Source organism: Sander lucioperca, chromosome 10 (assembly GCF_008315115.2).
Source record: "Sander lucioperca isolate FBNREF2018 chromosome 10, SLUC_FBN_1.2, whole genome shotgun sequence".
Lineage (NCBI taxonomy): Eukaryota > Metazoa > Chordata > Actinopteri > Perciformes > Percidae > Sander > Sander lucioperca.
The window spans coordinates 10,452,423-10,468,281 of NC_050182.1; the positions used below are offsets into that span (position 1 = coordinate 10,452,423).

General features: G+C 44.7%; 1 protein-coding gene across 1 annotated transcript; it reads right to left on the reverse strand.

Moving 5' to 3' along the window:
- Positions 1-3,209: 3,209 nt before the first annotated feature.
- Positions 3,210-15,512, reverse strand: onecutl (one cut domain, family member, like). Its single transcript, XM_031298469.2, has 3 exons — positions 15,054-15,512; positions 13,154-14,577; positions 3,210-5,854 (listed from the first exon to the last, which is right to left on the reverse strand). Exons 2-3 carry the CDS (start codon positions 14,202-14,204, stop codon positions 5,544-5,546), a joined length of 1,362 nt encoding a protein of 453 aa, XP_031154329.1. The 5' UTR covers positions 14,205-14,577; positions 15,054-15,512; the 3' UTR covers positions 3,210-5,543.
- Positions 15,513-15,859: the final 347 nt, after the last annotated feature.

Here is a 15,859-nt window from a genome sequence, read left to right on the forward strand (position 1 = left end):
CTTTAACTTATTAAATCAATCGATTTGTTGTTTGACATGATTCTTAAAAAAACAAAAAACATATCGAAACGTGTGATGATTTGAATTTGCAAAAAAAGGTTTTGAACAATGCAGGAGATAATAAATAATTTCCTTTACATAAATAAAGACCTTTGCACCATAAATTGTTGCATACAAATTCAACAAAATGCAAGAAATGTGTTGATGCTCAAGATTTTTATTAGTGTGTGTGTGTGTGTGTGTGTGTGTGTGTGTGTGTGTGTGTGTGTGTGTGTGTGTATGTGTGTGTGTGTGTGTGTGTGTCTGTGTGTCTGTGTGTGAGTTTTTGTTTAACTATATTTGTGGGGTCCAAAAACTGGGAGTCCAGTATAGTTGTGAGGTCCCGACAGCTTTGTGGGGCCAAAATGCTGGACCCCACAACTTTAAAGGGCTGTTTGAGGGTTAAGACTTGGTTTTAGGATTAGGGTTAGAATTAGGTTATGGTTAGGGTGAGGGTAAGGGTTAAGGTTAGGCATTTAGTTGTGATGGTTAAGGTTAGGGTAAGGGGCTAGGGAATGCATTATGTCAATGACGGGTCCCCACGAAGATAGTGAAACGCACTGTGTGTGTGTGTGTGTGTGTGTGTGTGTGTGTGTGTGTGTGTGTGTGTGTGTGTGTGTGTGTCCAATCAACAACCTATGCCCTTGGTTGTCAGTGTTGGCCTTTTTAAAAACCCCAAGAGCTTCGCCGCTAACACCTCAGCAAGGTGAGAAAGAAGTCAAGCGAGGACAGTGTTGGGTTACAAATGAGTCATTTTTATTTTTTTTAGTGCAACATCACAACAAACAATTTTCACATGAGGTATTCAAAGGGATTTTTCTTTAGTTGTTGATACAAAATGTCCCACCATGATTGACGTTTAAAGTGTTGTGTATCTTCATTTTTTTATTTTTTTTTTAAAGCCTTTGGTTGGTTAGCCACATTCATTAGTAAGTCTAACACATGGACAAGAATGGCACGATAAAGCATGGTGGGTCGAGTCCAAGCCGAGGAAACTCCGACTCAGTCAAATATAATATTTCCCTCAGCTCTTCCCCGTTTAAAGCTTTTTGTATGGATTTCATTATTTCCTACTTACAACAGTGGGATCGAACAGTATTTCAACTACACTAAACATTTTGAAAAAAAAAAACGGGGTGGTGGCAAGGGTGGCTTACAAATGTGGAAAAATAGCTTCTGTCTCCTCCGACCTTTTATTTTTGTTTTTTGGATGAGCGCTTGATTTTTGGGCTTTTCTGTTACAGCAAGAGCACATGATTCTAGTTTTTCGGTAAAACAAGGAATAGGCAACGTTGATTACAGCAAGATCCTCCTTGCTTGGATTGTCACCTCCTTTTTTTTGGTCTTGAGAATGATTTGTATTTATATACAGGACATGGATCGATGGGACACTCTGGCATACTGGACTTAAGCTTTGGCTGGACAGGGGGGCCTCGTTCGGCTCCTGTTACGGATTGATTCCAGCACATTTGGTTTGGAGTAAAAAGGCATGAAGAAGAGACGGATGGACAGACAAGATAGATAAGATAGATAGATAGACAGACACCCTGACAGGATGGATTCTTTGGTTAAGGAATATCTTTGCCACACAACATCTCACACAGTTGAGGTAGATGGGTAAAGTCTTCATGTACACACAGGGGAGAGGGCGGGGACAGACAGGGGGGAGGGGACACTGGGGATTACAGAGTCAAAAGACTTCCATCTGAAGACACTGCCTCATGTCAGTTTCTCAGTTCCAGCTCAACATAATACTGTTTTATGCAACATAAATAATCAGCACGCGGAACCCCACAGGTGCTTTTTTTCAATCCTCTGAGTGCTACGGTAGCTCTGATAGGGAACTGCTAAAACTACCCATGATACATATTCAGCAGTTACCCATCAATCTTTGGTTGTTTTTTTGGTTTAAACATAAAGCAAAAGGTCTTTTTTTGTTTGGCTTTTTTTCTTTTTTTATTCTGAAAGTACACATCGGCTTCCAGTTCTGCTATTTCGTTATTACGGCTCCCCTCAGAATTGCTCTGTAACGGCCTCAGCTGCCAGACTTGTTTCAGTGTCAAGTTTCTAGAAGAGCCACTAGGGGGTGCCGCAGGATAAAATGGCAATGCTGATCACCTGCAGCAGCCAACTGAATTCACTCCTCCCATTCTCCCTCCCTCCCTCTCGCCTCCCATCTGTACAGAAAGGGAAGAGCTTCCCTGTTTGACACGGAGCAGAAGGTGGCTTAATACAAAAAGCTCTGTCTCCATTTTAGGCTCCCAGTCAGAGAGACAAAGAGAAACCTGAAAGGTGTCACCTCAGCTTTGATACAATGACAGTGGTGAGCAGGGGTCGGCACAGGAGTCTCCAAGCTCTTTTATTTTTAATTTCTTTCCCCCCTGTACAGACTCCACCGCACACCCCTACCACCGCCCCCCCTTTGCGCTCAGCATGCTTACAATTGTTGCTCATTAAAGTTTAATTCAGCTCCATGCCCCACTACTCCTACACCTCCTATTCCTCAAACCCCCCCCCCCCCCCCCTCACCTCCCCTACACACACACACACACCACTACAACCATCCTCATTCTGGATGATTCAGCCTCCTCTCTGATCTACCCCCGCCCCCTTTGAATGCCCCCTAAAGCCCACAGGTCTGGCCAAGAGCGGACCCCAGACCAGATACCCAGAGAGGAGACGGGATGAAAAAAGCCTCCCCTTTGAAGTCCGCGAAAAAGTCGATGGCCTCTTTCATGACCGCCCGTCTTTCAAGTGCACGCTGTGATGGGGGCCCCGGCAATCCGCCCCCTTCCAACGTTAAAGACAGAGGAGAGAGAAAGAAGAAGCAGAGAGAGAGAGAGAGAGAGAGAGAGAGAGAGGGTGGAAAACTGCCAAGCTAGCCTCGCTCACTCTTTGGCATTTCCACAGGGGTCAGAGAATCAGATCTTCAGGTGATTTTCTCCTGATTTAGGCATCCACAACACAAAACACTGGACAATCAAATCACTTGTGCCTGTGCAAGTTGCCGGGGAAACCCAAAGAACAACTAGAGGAGCTGGAACAAACTCCAGGAACCCAAGATGATAAGGAATGAACCCCTAACGATCTTAGAGGGCCCCAGAAGCCTTGCAACCAAATTAAAGATCCCTACAAGATGAGGAACGAACTCTTCGACCCTTAGAAGTCCAGGGACAAAGCCCACAAGCCTCACAACCAAATCAGAGTCCTGAGAAGATGAGGACCAAACCAGAAGAACCTTTAGAAGTTGAGGAACACACTTTAAGAACCCCAAAGGTCCAGGAACGAACCCTAAGAACCCTCTTGGAACTGAGACAACCGGCAGAAAGACTTGGCATGTGGAGTGGAGGACGGTGAGATCACACAGAGTTGGACATAGACAGGAGTGGCTGCACTGCACTGGGGAGGGGGGCAGGTGAGGGATATGGGGGGGAGGGGGGTCACAACCATGCATTTCCCCAGGCAGACACACAGTACGCATGTTTGCATGTGACCCTGAAGGACTCGCACTCAATGGGGCCTTCAGACGGCACTTTAAGTGGATCCCCGGACACTTTACACACTCCGCCAGATGGCATTGGTCTGAACACAACTTTACAAGCAACCTGTGAACCTATGAGATGCCACATCATTATCGTTATTATTGTTACTATTCATAGTATTAATTATAAATATTATCACAACATTCAAACAAGCTTTGGCCTTGGCGTTAAGAGCTGACCGCAGAGACATTTGCAAGAGTAAAGAAATCCCCATTATTCTACAAAAAAACAAAAAAAAACAAAGGCCAGGCCTTAAAGATAGAGAGAGATACGCAACATCACTGGGTGGGTCGGGCTGAATCGGGGTTGGGATCAGGTCGGGATCGGGGTACTGGGTTTAGGGATTCAGGCCGTACATTCAGGGAGGCAATGTTAATCTTTGGTATTACGATGGGATTCTACAGCTAAAAGTGCCCATCAGAAAAAAGTCTTCAGTTTCACACAGACATACAGAGAGCATTGTTAAATAAATACTTACAGTATATAGATAGCATAAATAAATAACCAAATAAATAGAGAGAGGAAAGAAAAAGGGAAAACAATAAATACACAAATGCAGTAATAAATACATTGATCAGATCAGCAATTGCATTTGAAACGTTCTTGGATTGATTTAACTATTGGCTATAAGGAGGCATGTTAAAGCCGTTCCTTTGTGGACCAAAAAAAGGACCTTGTACGTCAGCAGGGCTGAAACAAACTGCCCCGCACTTCCATCGTGTTTCTATAAATAGAGCGATGTGCTTGAAATCTGTACAAAAAGGGCTGAAAGAATCACATTCCTCCATTTTTCTAGACATCTGTAAAAAAAAGATTTCGTAATGGAGCAGAGGTGTGTACAGTTGTTTGGAAATGAGTGGGGGGGAAAAAATACTACAATGTCACTATACATTGTGTAAGGTGTATCTCTTCCCCATGAAGCCTTTGTGTTCAAAGGTTGTTTTTCATTTTTTTCATTTTTTTTTTTTTTGTTTTTTTGGCTTGATTTTGAGTCAAAAAAAATGGCTGTGGAGCTTCCATTTGGATGCTCGGTGAGTCTTAAAGCTAGACAGTTGCACCAACAAGTCAGTTTCTGCGTCCTACTTGTGTTTATTGATTCTGTCCTGGCGTACGGTGAGATGCACTGCGGCTCCCCCCCTTGAAAACTCTGATTCATTCAAGGCGGGACCATCTTCAGAAAAATAACAGGATAGGCTCCTGTTGATGGCAAATGATTGACAGCTGGGAGTCACAGACGCTACAATAACCTCCTGATAATTCCAGGCTTCGAACTTGGAACAACGCCGTACAGTCCTGGGAACCATCACCATGGAAAGACATGCTAAGAAAGGAGAATTAGGTTCTTCAGAAAACAAATGGGAAGTTTAAAAAAAAAATGCCTTTTCTTCCTCTTTCATCTTGATTCTTGAGGAAAAACAGAACCACAGGAACATTGGGGGGGAGGATTAACAAACGTCTTTGGATGATGGTGAACACTTTTGATTAAGAAGTTACACAATGGAGCTCTCCACGTGTGAGCAAACGGCACCTCTTGATTCTTCACGTTTGGAGAGATGACTATAGATTAGAAGGTACACCAAAATATGCTTCCTCCTGATTTGTAATACCCTCATTATCTCTAATCTAGATAATCAAAATAATGCAATGAGATGGCGTCTATGTAAGGGTGTGACTCTTCTTTGAGTCAAAATCATCGTTGCACCCTCGACTATACAAGCAGGACCTCCGCATCCTGCGATCATATCACTCTGGGTATCGCCCCTCCTTCCATTTCAAGGGAGCGGTCGACTTTGGTTTGGGAAAATGCTTCATCTTCATAAAATCATCTATATAAGCTGGCTCCGTCGCTCCTTCTGATAACGAGGAGGACATTTATTAACGGCTGATCTCTGCCTAGACCAGTCAATGTGCCCCCTTGCTCCCTCGGCGCCCTCCCCACCGCACCTCCACGGCGGTCCGTCATCACGCCGTGCTGCAGGACACTGCGGAGGAGGAAACGCTGGAGCCCGAGGAGCCCGTGGAGGAGGGACGGCCCTCGTCGGCCCATTTGTTGACATTGCGTCGGCGGGCGTTCATGAAGAAGTTGCTGACAGTGGAGAGCTCCAGACCCAGCTGCTGGGAGATGGTGACCTGCAGGTCTTTGGTGGGGCGGTGGTTCTCCCTGAAGATGGCCAAGAGCGTACGCCGCTGCAGGTCTGTGAACACCAGCCTGGTGCGCTTCGGGCCCTGGTTGCGCTCCAGCTTGCTCTGCTCCTGCTCCTTCCGCTTGCAGGCTGCAGGCAGATGGATAAAAGATAAATAAATTAAAAAAAGAGGAAAGGGGAAACAGGTTAGCTAACAGAGTGGCTGGCTAACTAGGACAAATGGATTAAGCTGAGGGAAAGTGGATTTGTTGAAAGAAAACAGATTAGCTAAGCAACTTTGATTAGTTAAAAGAGACGAATCAGCAATTTGTTTCATTGTTCAGTAAAGGAATCAAGATGTTCAGCCTATCACATCTTATTGCCAGCGAGCTGCTGTACACTGCTGGAATAAAAAAGATCATTACATCCAGGCCAAAACTCTCTGTGGTTTTAATTATGCTCTTCCTTTAGCGTTTGGAAAACACTGTATATTTGAACATATTATGGCCTGAAGACAAAATGTAAAATCTGGTGTTGTCATCCATAGCCTTCCAAAAAATATAATCCCATTCAAACACATAAACAGATGCACAGTAAAGCTCTTATTTTGCAAAAGACCAGATGAACACAATGGTAATCATTCCCAAATCTTATACATTGCTCTTTTGCTACGATTTCATTTCGGCAGCTAATTTGTCGTTAAATCTATTACAGTATTTATGGATTCTGGTTTTTACTCGTCCATGTCTGTTTAACATTTTAAACTGAAATCTACATATCTACTAGAGGTGTTGAAATTAATCAAATAATCAATGCATCGAATTGTGGACATGGACGATGCTGCATCGATAATCGACCGGGCCATAATCGGTTATTTCTGTTCACGATTTAATGAAGGCCTAACAACCTTTCTGTTTACATATTCTGTTATGTTTTGCACATTCAGGAAGTGCTATGTGCTCAGTGCTGCCGTTTTATGTCTCCAATTTATTTAGTATTAGAGCACTGCAGGATTTTGTTGTTTTTGAAGCTTGAAAAGCTATGAATTAAATATCCTATATGGCTTTAATAGAAAAATGTATTTGATGCATAGTGATGCATCGAGATATCGAATCGAAGACATGATAATCGTGATCAAATCGGGAGATCAGTGAAGATTCACACCTCTAATATCTACAGATTAATAAGACACTACTTAACTACTCAAAACTATGAATTAGATTTTTTTAACATCTTGTGACTGCATTTAAAATTATTTGAAAGTTAAAGTTGACACATTTCTGTCAGACTCTGCCTTACTTAATATTCAGTTTTTCTGTATCTTGTTTTGTACTACAGAGGAAACATGAGCTCAGTGTCAAAGTTGGCCATATTCAAACTTTGTAAGCAGCGATAGAGGTGAAGAAGTCTTCTCGTAATTTGTTTTTTTTAATGCCAGTCATACTTACACCAACAACAATATAAAAACTCAGGGTCTGGGTTAAACACCACTGAAGCTGCGGCACCGCGTCCAATTACATAATCAATATTTCCTCACGAAAAAAGTCTGACATTTTATTTATTTTTTCTAAAAGAAAGAGAAATGCGAAGAAGAAAAAAATGCCATGTTTTGCTCAGTGCAGTAGAAAAATAGCCTGCTGTGCGTGGGTTGAGCTCAGATCCATTTTGAGAATCAGACGAGCATTTTGAATTCAGGCTGCATGTTCCTCTCTGCATATCCATCGCTGAACCTTTCACCTCTAACACGCTGTAATTCTGTATTTACAGGAAAACACAACCACCAACCTCTGCCTTTGTGTACCGAGCCAACCCCCCCCACCACCACCTTTTTCTTTCCATCTCCTTCCACTACCTCTCTTCCCTTTTCCCTTAGTGGACACTTCAACATCATTAGTTTCTCATAAAAGTCATTTACATGTGGCGGCAGTGAGTGAGTAATAATCACTTTAGGGGGAACTAATTTATTTTCTATTAAAGGCGGGTTACGTCAGGGGTGAGTGAAACAAGCAGAGTCGGCATTGCCCAGGGTGTTTAGAAGCCTTAAGTGGACTAAAGCATATTTGGGGGGGGGGGGGAGGCGTGCAATTACCTAAATGTACACTTTTAAGAGGTTTCAATCAGCACTGTGCGGTTGAGCGACTGTTTTGCTGATGGTATCAAATGCGTTTCTAAGTTGTAAGCATTAGTGTTTGTGCAGACAACACAACAGGGCATGCACACACACACACACACACACACACACACACACACAGATACAGACACACACTAAGGGAGGACCCTGGATTTGTACAGATGCTGGACCTTTTTTTAGTATGGCCTGAAAGTCTGGAATCTGTTATCCAGTGTGTTTTCTTTCTCTCTTTAACTAATATGATTGTGCTATATTGTTTTCAATCTTAAAACTGAGTTGAATTAGGACTTCCAGTTTAATGTCTGTGATATTTCACATGCTGTCTCAGAAGCTTTTACCCACTCAGAAGAATACGAAATGTGGGAGTGACACTGAATTGGTGGACATTTTAAGATTTACAACATCCTAAACAGCTTTTTCAGTGTAAAAAAAACAATCATTTTTGTTCAGGAAAAGAGTATTGAATGTCTTTTTTTCCTCACAATAAGTGAAGAAATCTGCCAGATCAGTAAGGTTATTTCAACCTGTTTCCTAATTAAGGTTTTTCAAGAATAGAAAAGGCAGAACGTAGCACCAGAAAAAAACAAATCACTCTTCATTTTAGAAAAAAATCTTGAAAAAAGCTGCTTTTTTTGTTGCACTGGCAGATTTCTTCACTTGTAAACAAGGTTTATGGTACTCTATTATTGACAGAAAATACTTGATTAGATAGAGGCATCAGCTAGCAATAACCTTGAAATCCCATATCTCAGACCCTAACACACACACACACAGACACACACACACACACAGACACAATCAAACACACACATGCTACAAACATACGTTATATAAACCAAAGATGCTGCCTTTTGCTCTCAAAACAGCGCTGACACGTTCAATTGATTGGCTTACATCTTCCCATTGAGAAACATCTCACACAGCGAGGGCTGATGTTTACTGTATGACCGGCTCTTCACTCCTCAAATTCACAGTGGCAAATTTCTCTCATTAGCAGAGTGCTTCAGAAATAAGTGTGACCTTACTGCCATCTTTTCCACACGAGTGCCATCACATCAGAAGCTTTAGAAACGGGTGGGGAGCCGTGTGTGTGTGTGTGTGTGTGTGCGCGAGCGTGCGTGTGCATGGAAACCGTTGGACTTTGATCGCTCTGACATCCAGCTGAGTTCCTGAAACTTAAGTACTCAACTGGACATGAATAAATCTGGCTGTGATTTCCCCATGCACGTTCCCTCTCTAAAATCATTATCTGGAGGAAATGTTTTGACTCGGGGATGCACTCTTGTCAACTTGAGATTACAGGTGCCTGTTAGCTTTTAGGGCATCCAGAGCTCGTTTGCATTTCTGAGAGTTATCGAACCACGTCTCATTAAAATCTGAACAGGCCAAGATGTCAGCGGCATGTCAATATACACTACAAGTGAAATTATTAAATTTTTTTTCTTCCAAATGCTACATTTTTCACAGGCGTTACACCATCCCCACCATCAATATTTCTGGGTTGGGGGTTGGGAGGACGGTATATACAGTGGTGCACTCTCGGCTCATGTAGTAATGAAAGGAATGACATGATAGTGCTGGCTAGCTTGCTTGTAGCGTGGATTTATGACTTGTTGGAGTCAGGGTGTCCTGCCGCTCTCCTCCTCCTCCTCCTCCTCCTCCTCCTCCTCCGCCTTACCTTCATCCCCTTCCTCTGCTCTCTCCTTTACTGACGATCATAACGCCGACCATTAAGTAAATGCTTCCTTATGCTGTAATCATGTGTAAAAGGCTCACAATTACCATGCTATAAATCCCCAGCACAGGGGCTACTCCTGGAGACATAAATATTCCCCTATAGGCTTCTTATGATCGTGGGAACAGCCTCTAATCATGATGTATGCCCCTGTCTCGTGTTGCTGAAACGTGATCGAAAGCCCTTTCCCTACCCCCCGGCGTCTCAACCTACACCCCCCACCCCTCCCAGCCAGAACACCCCCCCACCCCCCCTCCCAACACCCCCACCCCACAGCCCCCAGCCCACCCCCTGCTGATTTCTTGGGCCAGGGGCTGATAGAAATTATTGATTAAATCTGTGCAGCTCAGACTCCTCGACCCACAGAGGCTGGTTAACCCCTTCAGCGCCGGAGTGGGGGAGCTGCAAAAAGCCAGATAAATAAAACAAAAAAACAAAACAGGAAAAAAAAAACAAAAAAAAAAAAACAACGACCCGTGTTTGTTAGGTGTTGCGACCATGTCGGCCTGTTTACAATTCCCGATATGCAAATTGAATCTGCTTTGACCTTTGAGCCTTGCTAGCAGAATGTGGACTGTACGCAGCGAGTGGTGGACAAGGCTTTGTGGCTTTCATTACTGTGGGGGTGGTGCAGGCACCGGAGCCGACACGTAAACCGCATTGACCTTTCTTATTTATTTAGACCTTTAGTCAAGGGCTTCGGCCATCATCTTTAAAGTTATAGTCTCTGATCCCCCCCACCCCCCCATCCCTCCTTGACTTTAAGTGTCGGGGCATGGCTGTGTGGTCTATATCCTGCCTTCTTCTCCGACTAAATCCTGATTGCCTCCTCCACAGCCTGAGGTTGGGCTAGAGATGCATCTCATATACAGTGCGGTAATCCATAGAGCATACACACACACACACACACACACACACACGAACAAAAACCAAGATACTGCGGATAAATCCGAGGGATCACCTCCTCCGTGTTTAGCAAAATGTCTCGGTAGAAAGACAGTTATTTGAAAAGACAAAATGGCAGCAACTACATTCCATAATTAGACACTCAGAGAGCTCTGCAGCCCGACATATATCAGAGACACGGTTATGGAATAATGCTGCCTGACACTGAAGGGTCTTCTATGTATTTAAGCGAATGTTGCTTTAAGCAGGATCATCTTAAAACTTGAGGCGTGAAGCGGAGAGCACTTCAGCTATCTTCAGACTGGGGAGCACAGGGCACCACGCATTCTAATTCCAGTCTCGATTCGCCGATGCGGCCAAGGTGTGTGTGGGCAAGGCGTGCTGCTCTTTCCCATGGAAATCAATAGAGGCTTGTAATTAAACAAAAGGGGGTTGGCCAGGGGGGGGGAAAAAAACACAACAACCCCCTTTGGAAAGTAGGTTATGTAGAAAAGTGCCAAGCTGTCCAAATTGTGGCTTTGCCAAGAACTAAATATGCAATTTCAGAGTGTGTGGGAGCAGAGAGAGAGAGAGAGAGAGAGAGAGAGAGAGAGAGAGAGAGAGAGAGAGAGAGAGAGAGAGAGAGAGAGAGCAGCATTGTCAAACATTAGCACACTTCTCTTTGTAGGGACTTTAATTTTTTATGAGCCTGATTGATCGGCTGCTCGGGCTTTGAACACGTGACTTGTTAAAATAATGTTTGCGTTTGTAAAAGACGAGGAAACAAAAGATGCTGCAAATGAAGAAAAAAGAATGATTGACTATTAGAAATCTGCTCAAAGGAACAAAGAGCTGCTTTATCATGGGGAAGATTGGGTTTTGTGGGACAGGACGAGGCGTTTTGCATACAAAGCATTCCCACGTCGCAGGAATTAAATGCATCAAACAGCATTTCTGTCAAATTACAGAACAAAACCCCACAGACAATTCGTGTTTAGATAAGAGGTTTGGGTGTGATTGCTGTAACTTTTTGCTGAATGGAGGATGTACACATGTGCTCTCAGAGCCCAACAATCAAAGATCAATAATGGTGAAGGGATTGCAAGAGTGCACAATCATTACCTATGAACTCCATTGTGTTGTTGGGCTTAATCAGTCGGGCTGCTGACGGAGAGCGAAAAGCAGTGATCAACTGGGCAGGCTCACACACACGTACTCCTCACAGACCCCCGCAGTGAGCAGACCACTTGCAGACACACACACACACACACACACACACACTCTCGTCTAATACTCCTCTCATATTACTGTGTTCACTTGGATCTCTTTCTGTGCTCCGTGTATCAGATGGGCCCTCGGTCCCTGTGGAGGGACAACACTGTAACACAGCACTGTACAGCGTGCTGTCATGTCTTCAATCCACATCCCCCATAGAATATTAAATGTCAAGCAGCAGATTACAATGTGCCTTTCAAATAAAAAAAATAAACAATCTTTACCCTGTGAAATGTGTATAAATTATTCTAGGCCCAAAACAAATGATTTCTTTTGACTGTCAATTCACTTCTTCTATTATTTTCGTTTAAGTAAAGTTTTGTGAAAATTGTGAAAAATGAAAAAAAAAATCACAAGTTCTCTGAGCCCAAAGTGGCATCTTCAAAGTATTTGTATTGTCTGGCCAACAGTCCAACACCCAAAAAAATGTATTCAATTAAATTGATAGAAAACAGAAAAGGCAGCACATTACCCCATTCTGAGGCAGCTAATGTTTAGCATTTTTGCTAGATAAGTGACTTTTAATGAATTGATTATCAAAATAGACGTCAATTAATTTTCTCTCGGTGGACTAATCGATGCAGCACTGAAGATTACATGTGCCTCCAGTTAGGCAATAGTCTCATGTTTTTTCCAGATATGAAGAATCTCCCAAACCTGCAAGGTGCTGCTAACCGAACAGGACAACATTTGTATTTAGCCTCGCAGTAATTGCATCGGTGACAACGTTGATAAAAGACGTCTGGCAAAAGCTCAAGTCTAATTTGCATCAGCTACCTTGCCAACTTAACTTCAGCCGCACGCTGGGCAGATATAAATCACTGCTAGAATGAATCAATCGCTCCAGAAAGGCATATCTGCACAAATTATTTTGTGGGCTCAAAAGCGATTAAATTGCCAAGCGCTGCTCACGCTGATCTTCATGGTTCATTTAAGAGGAGGGCAAATGTCTGTGGCTTTTTTTTTTTTTTTTTTTTTTTATTGTAGCTACTGTACAAATCAATAGGAGCTGTTTGGGAGCAAAGTAAACAAAGGAATGGCACATATGGCCCTGTCTTGCTCCTCAAACTGTCCTCAATGTGCTGCTAAGTTCTTATTATCCAGGCTGTTGAAACAATAGACAAACCAGTGGTGCATTCACAGTGGAGAAGCGAAGAAGGGAAACATCAGTATGATGCTTTTGCTTTTCCTCATGTCTCAACCTGAGCTGCATACTGATTGCTGGAGAGGAGAATTTCTTGTGTGTGGAAGACATGGAGAAGGAAGGTGTTTGGGGAAAACAAGGGGAGAGAGTACGTCTGTTTGTTGTTGTTGTTGGTTGGTGTGTGTGTGTGTGTGTGTGTGTGTGTGTGTGTGTGTGTGTGTGTGTGTGTGTGTGTGTGTGTGTGTGTGAGGCAGATAGAGTAGCAAAGCCAGATCTTACCCTCCAGTCGGAGCGAGGCCATTCTTTGAAACTCGGGCTCCTGCAGCCAGCGGGACATCCTCTTAAAGGTCTCCCGGCCGGACTTGAGCTTGCCCCAGGGCTTGGGGTTCCTCAGGAGGTCAGACAGCGTGCCCTGTGACCGACACAGAACCCTCTCGGCGAAGATGGCCTGGGGGATGCTGTACTTCTTCAGCTCGGTGATGATCCGCTGGGCCACGTCCCTGGTGTTGATCTCCTCCCCGCCACTGCCTCCGCCCTGCGAGCCCGCCAGCATGCCCTCGCCGGGCGAGGACAAGGCGGACGAAGAGGAGAGCAGGTGCTCGCCCATCTTGGAGGTCTGCTGGTTCGGGTGATGGTGGGGCTGGTAGTGCTGGCTGTAGATGTGAGCGTGGTGGCTGGTTTGGGCGTGCTGGTGAGCCTCCATTTTGTTCAGCTGATGCCCCACTGACACATCGCCTCCCCCCAAGCCCGGTGGCGACATCTCGCGGCCAAAATCTGATGTCCGGCAGAAGAGGCTCCCCCCGTGGACGTCGTAGCCAGCGTGGAGCATTTGGCCGCCATTGCCATTGGGACTGTTGCCCAAGCTGCCGTAGCCGTGCATGGAGGAGGCCAGGCCCGAACCGGCGGAGGGGGGGGACAGGCTTTGGGACATGGCCAGGTCCTTGCCATAGGGGTTGTAGAAGTTGGTGCCGAGGCCTCGGTCCTCACGCATGAGGGTGAAGCTGCCGATGACATTGCTGACGGGGAGGCAGGGGTGGTGATGGTGGTGGTGGTGGTGGAACTTGTCATCAAAGGGCTGCAGGGGGGTCAGGGTGGTATAGGTGCTGCCGGCGCCGGACGGGGAGTCGCCGCTGTAGCCCAGCGCTGACATGGAGTGGTCGAAGCCGGACGGACGGGGCTCGGGCTCCAGAGACATGGAGGGGCCCCCGAGGGAAGGCCTGGGGAACGCAGCTGAAAGGTCCCGCGAGTGCAGCATGGCCCTGCCGTGGTCCTGACTGTGAGCCAGATCAGAGTGGCTGTGGAGGGACATCTCCCCTAGACTCCCATCCATCTTCAATCTTCAACCAATAAATTTAGTTTTTCTTGCCCCCTGTGTTGTTGTTGCTCTTCTCTTGTTATTGTTGTTCAACAGCCAGAGGCTAACAGTCTGGAAGGTCTCTTGTTACACCAGACTATGGATTTATTGATTTGTGAATTAATTGATTTCCGGGCTTATGGGGGTGTCTAATTAATTATCTGATAACGTTAAGTACTGTCCTCAAACTCCATCAAACTCCCGGAAAACGAGTTTGCAACAGCATCAGGAGCTATAACTGTGATTTTTTTTTTTTTTTTTTATTCTCACTTGTGCGTCAGCACTCGGCTCTCTCTTGTCTCTTTGGTGCTCAGCTGTGTTCCTCGGCAGATGCCCTTCGCTTTTGTGCCTGCGTGAGACAAGACAGGCGCTGTTACTCCGCTGTATATCAACTTTTACCGTTACAGAGGGAGGAAAACAGCCCAAATAACGTTTTTCTGCTCAGCATTAAACACTCATGTAACAATAAAACAATAAAACAATAACAATCATAGAAACGTTTGTCATTTTTTTACCTCGCACATCCCGCGGAGTAACACACGAGCAAACACCGATATCACTGTTTTAATCACTTCAACCGAATCTCATTTTGGAACATTGGGATTTTTTTTTTTTTTTTTTTTTTGCCTTCTTATGCAAAGTTATGAATACACAAGTATAGCGCGCTGAACATTAGCTGCGTATTAGGTGCGTTTTGCATATTAACACCACGTGAATGCATCTGAACGATGCTTAAACTAAGAAGCCAACGCGATGGCGATTCAGAGACCAAAAAAAAAAAAAAACACCGACGTGTGTAGGTTTATAGAGCTCCAAAAATCCTACCTTTTATTCTCCACTTCTCAGAGAGCGTCCGCGGCTGTTGTCCGTGCTGTGCATGTCTCCGATTGTGTCGCCGAGCAGCCCTGCAGATTCACACAATTGGTCCGCTGCGCCCCGGGGTGCTACATTCACCAAAAACCAGAGTGCAAAAAAAAAAAACCCATCTGCGGTTACAGACGAATCTCTCTCGCTCTCTCTCTCGCTCTCCGTTCCCGTTTCTCAGTCTTTGTTTTCCACTCCAACAAAATCTCCGAGTCTAGCCTCGTATTTTTTTTTTTTTCCCTTCCTGTGGTTGCTCTACACTAGCAGCTCTCCTCTTTTTCTTTCATTATCTCGTGAGATTTTCCTCCTCCTCCTCCCTCTGCCTGCCACTTCATCGATCTCAGCACCAACTCTTTCTCCCTCTCCTCCTCCTCCCCCTTTGCTCACATTGACTCTCTGCTTTCAGTGCGTCACGGCCTTAAAAATCTGACAGATGTGCGCTGAAATTCCTACTCCAATTAACCCTTTCTCTCCGGGGCTTGTGGAGGTGGAGATGCTCCCTTTTTAACCCCCACAGGTTAAGCCTTCTTCTGCTGATCGCATGCACAACTTATGAATTATATGTGCGCACATATCCCGGTCATTCCGCTGCGCTCGGCTATTTACTGGATCTGACCAATGGGTTTTCACAAACTATTCGGCTAATGTCGTTATGCGTCTATTTTATGTAACACGTGATGCTGTTGCTATTGTCACGCTGACGAATTATCTGTAACATGGGGATCGAATGGGATATAGCTAGATAATACACAATTTTTCAAATTTCA

Coding starts and splice junctions, on each gene's coding strand:
- onecutl (XM_031298469.2), bottom strand. CDS start 14,204: ATGGATGGGAGTCTAGGGGAGATGTCCCTCCACAGCCACTCTGATCTG. Junction 5,855..13,153: donor GGCCTCGCTCCGACTGGAGG/GTAAGATCTGGC, acceptor ATCTGCCTGCAG/CCTGCAAGCGGAAGGAGCAG.